The sequence below is a fragment of the Galendromus occidentalis genome, unplaced genomic scaffold, assembly GCF_000255335.2.
Source record: "Galendromus occidentalis unplaced genomic scaffold, Mocc_1.1 scf7180000077373, whole genome shotgun sequence".
Classification (NCBI taxonomy): Eukaryota; Metazoa; Arthropoda; class Arachnida; order Mesostigmata; family Phytoseiidae; genus Galendromus; species Galendromus occidentalis.
In genome coordinates, this window is record NW_003805361.1 from 2,222 (window position 1) to 4,251 (window position 2,030).

General features: G+C 47.5%; 1 protein-coding gene across 1 annotated transcript; it reads right to left on the reverse strand.

Annotated features, from left to right (window-relative positions):
* Positions 1 to 1,078: 1,078 nt before the first annotated feature.
* Positions 1,079 to 1,777, reverse strand: LOC108864131 (uncharacterized). The gene has a single exon (XM_018639134.1). The coding sequence runs from the start codon at positions 1,775 to 1,777 to the stop codon at positions 1,079 to 1,081; it is 699 nt and encodes a 232-aa protein (XP_018494650.1).
* Between the last annotated feature and the right edge of the window lie 253 nt (positions 1,778 to 2,030).

Below are 2,030 nucleotides of genomic sequence, written 5' to 3' on the forward strand. Positions count from 1 at the left end.
GGAGCACTTCTCGATCAGGTTTTCACACTCTGACCTCAGGAGAGATATAGCGGTATCAGTATGATCAATTTCCTCTATTCCAGTCCAATCTCCCTGATCAACCATATTCTTGAGAAGGTCAAATTCTATCTTCCTGTGTTCCTTCGGCTCTGCCTGGGATATGCCAGCGATCTCGACTAGGAAGCTAATGTTTAGGAGGCAGTGATCGGAGACACCTCTCGAGTCTTCCACAGACACCTTTGGTTCGATGCAGTATCTGCTACACGACCAGGCATGATCTATGAGGCTCCCCCCATTGTCTCCAGGTCTGGTAGGGATATCGTTGTTTAGGCTTACGAGACCAGTCTCAGTCAGACGGTCCATATATTCCTCAGCTGTAGCATTTAGACTGATGAGGCAGAGATTGACGTCCCCAACCAATAGGCAATCCAGAGAAGTATCTAGCCGTCTCAGTAGTCTACCGATACCATCTGCGACAAATAATACCGGGTCTGAGACCGCAACTGAAGGTGATCTGTAGATTCCCGCCAGACGAATTCTCCTTCTCTCTATGATCATCTCTACAACGCAAACATCACAGTAGGTCTCCTCAGCGATTGGGATCTCAAAGCATTGGATATTGTCTCGAACGTAGATTGCCACACCCCCTGAACGATAGGAGGGATTGGACTTAAAGAAGGACTTGAATCCTGGCATACCACACTGACCCTCCAGCTCAGGGTATAACCACGTCTCCGTCAGCACCACTACGTCAACGTCAACACGGGCCAATCGAGTAATGTAGCTATTAATGTTTTTCCGTAGGCTTCTAATATTCAATACCTGGATGGTTACCGATCTCACCCTCCGTCCCTCTCCGCCCCCCCGAGCGGATGTTGGGCTTTCCTCCATACGAACGTGAGAGTACGCTCCCCCATACTCAGTCGGAAACCCGCGACTATCAGAGAGCTCGTGACTTATATCCCATAAGTAACAATTATTATGTATTCTAATGATGCACACAGGTGACAATTAAACATGATGATTCTACTTGTATTGGATGCGAGGAATGTTTGTAATGAAGATGGTGGATTGGGCGCTACTTGAGCTTGATGAGATCCTCCTCGCACCGTATCCAGAACGAAGGCGATCCTTCCGACTTGCGCATTAACAGTTTACCGGGTGGAGTGATCCAGCAATAGTTATACCCTAGCTCTTCGGCTTTCTTCTTGGCAATCCATCTGAGTTGCTTCATCTCTCTCGGTAGATGGGGATAGACAGCCACACTAGCACTGGTCTCGCTGTTAAAGAACATCCTAGCATCCAATCTATTGTTGTGTCTTTTACGATACTCGTTCACTTTCAGTATGAAGCTCGATGCCAATGAATGATTCGACCATTCTGCTATGATGTTCTGGCAGTCACGTTCCCCTAACCTTCTGGGTTTGCCTGTCTTGTACACCGTTATCAGGTCTGTCTTCTGTATTGTCAGGCCGATCTTTTTAGCCATGTTCATCAGTACTATGCCCGGTTCACTGGCATGCTCCACTGGGAATCCAACAATTTCCGTGTTATTCCGTCGAGCGCTGAGTTCAGCTTGTAGGAGCCTGGACTTGAGTTCTGCAGTGTCCTTACTAAGCAGCTCCACTTTTTTGATCACAGGTTTCAGTTTCAAGTCCATGCATTCACTCAGTCGGTCCGTTATCACTTTGTCCAACCTGGCTTCAATTTTGCTCTCCATTTTGGAAAACATCTTCTGCAGCTGGTCAATTTGAGCGTCGTTGAACCCATTTGACATTCTGGGATAATTTCTGGCACGAATAACTTAGAACTAGACTAGTTTTTCACGAATTCCGGTGAGCACGAGGGAAACAGTTGTTTACTCTTGAGCGGATGGATGCATTCTGTCGCTTCATGCTCGAAGATCTGCTGTTGTCTTGGTAGGCCCCGCGGGACGATGTCGTTTTCTCGGCTTCGAAATGTAGAGCCCCGCAACCTGAACATCGATGATTCATGGGGCCTAGATCATGATACTTCGTGGGACGTCTCTG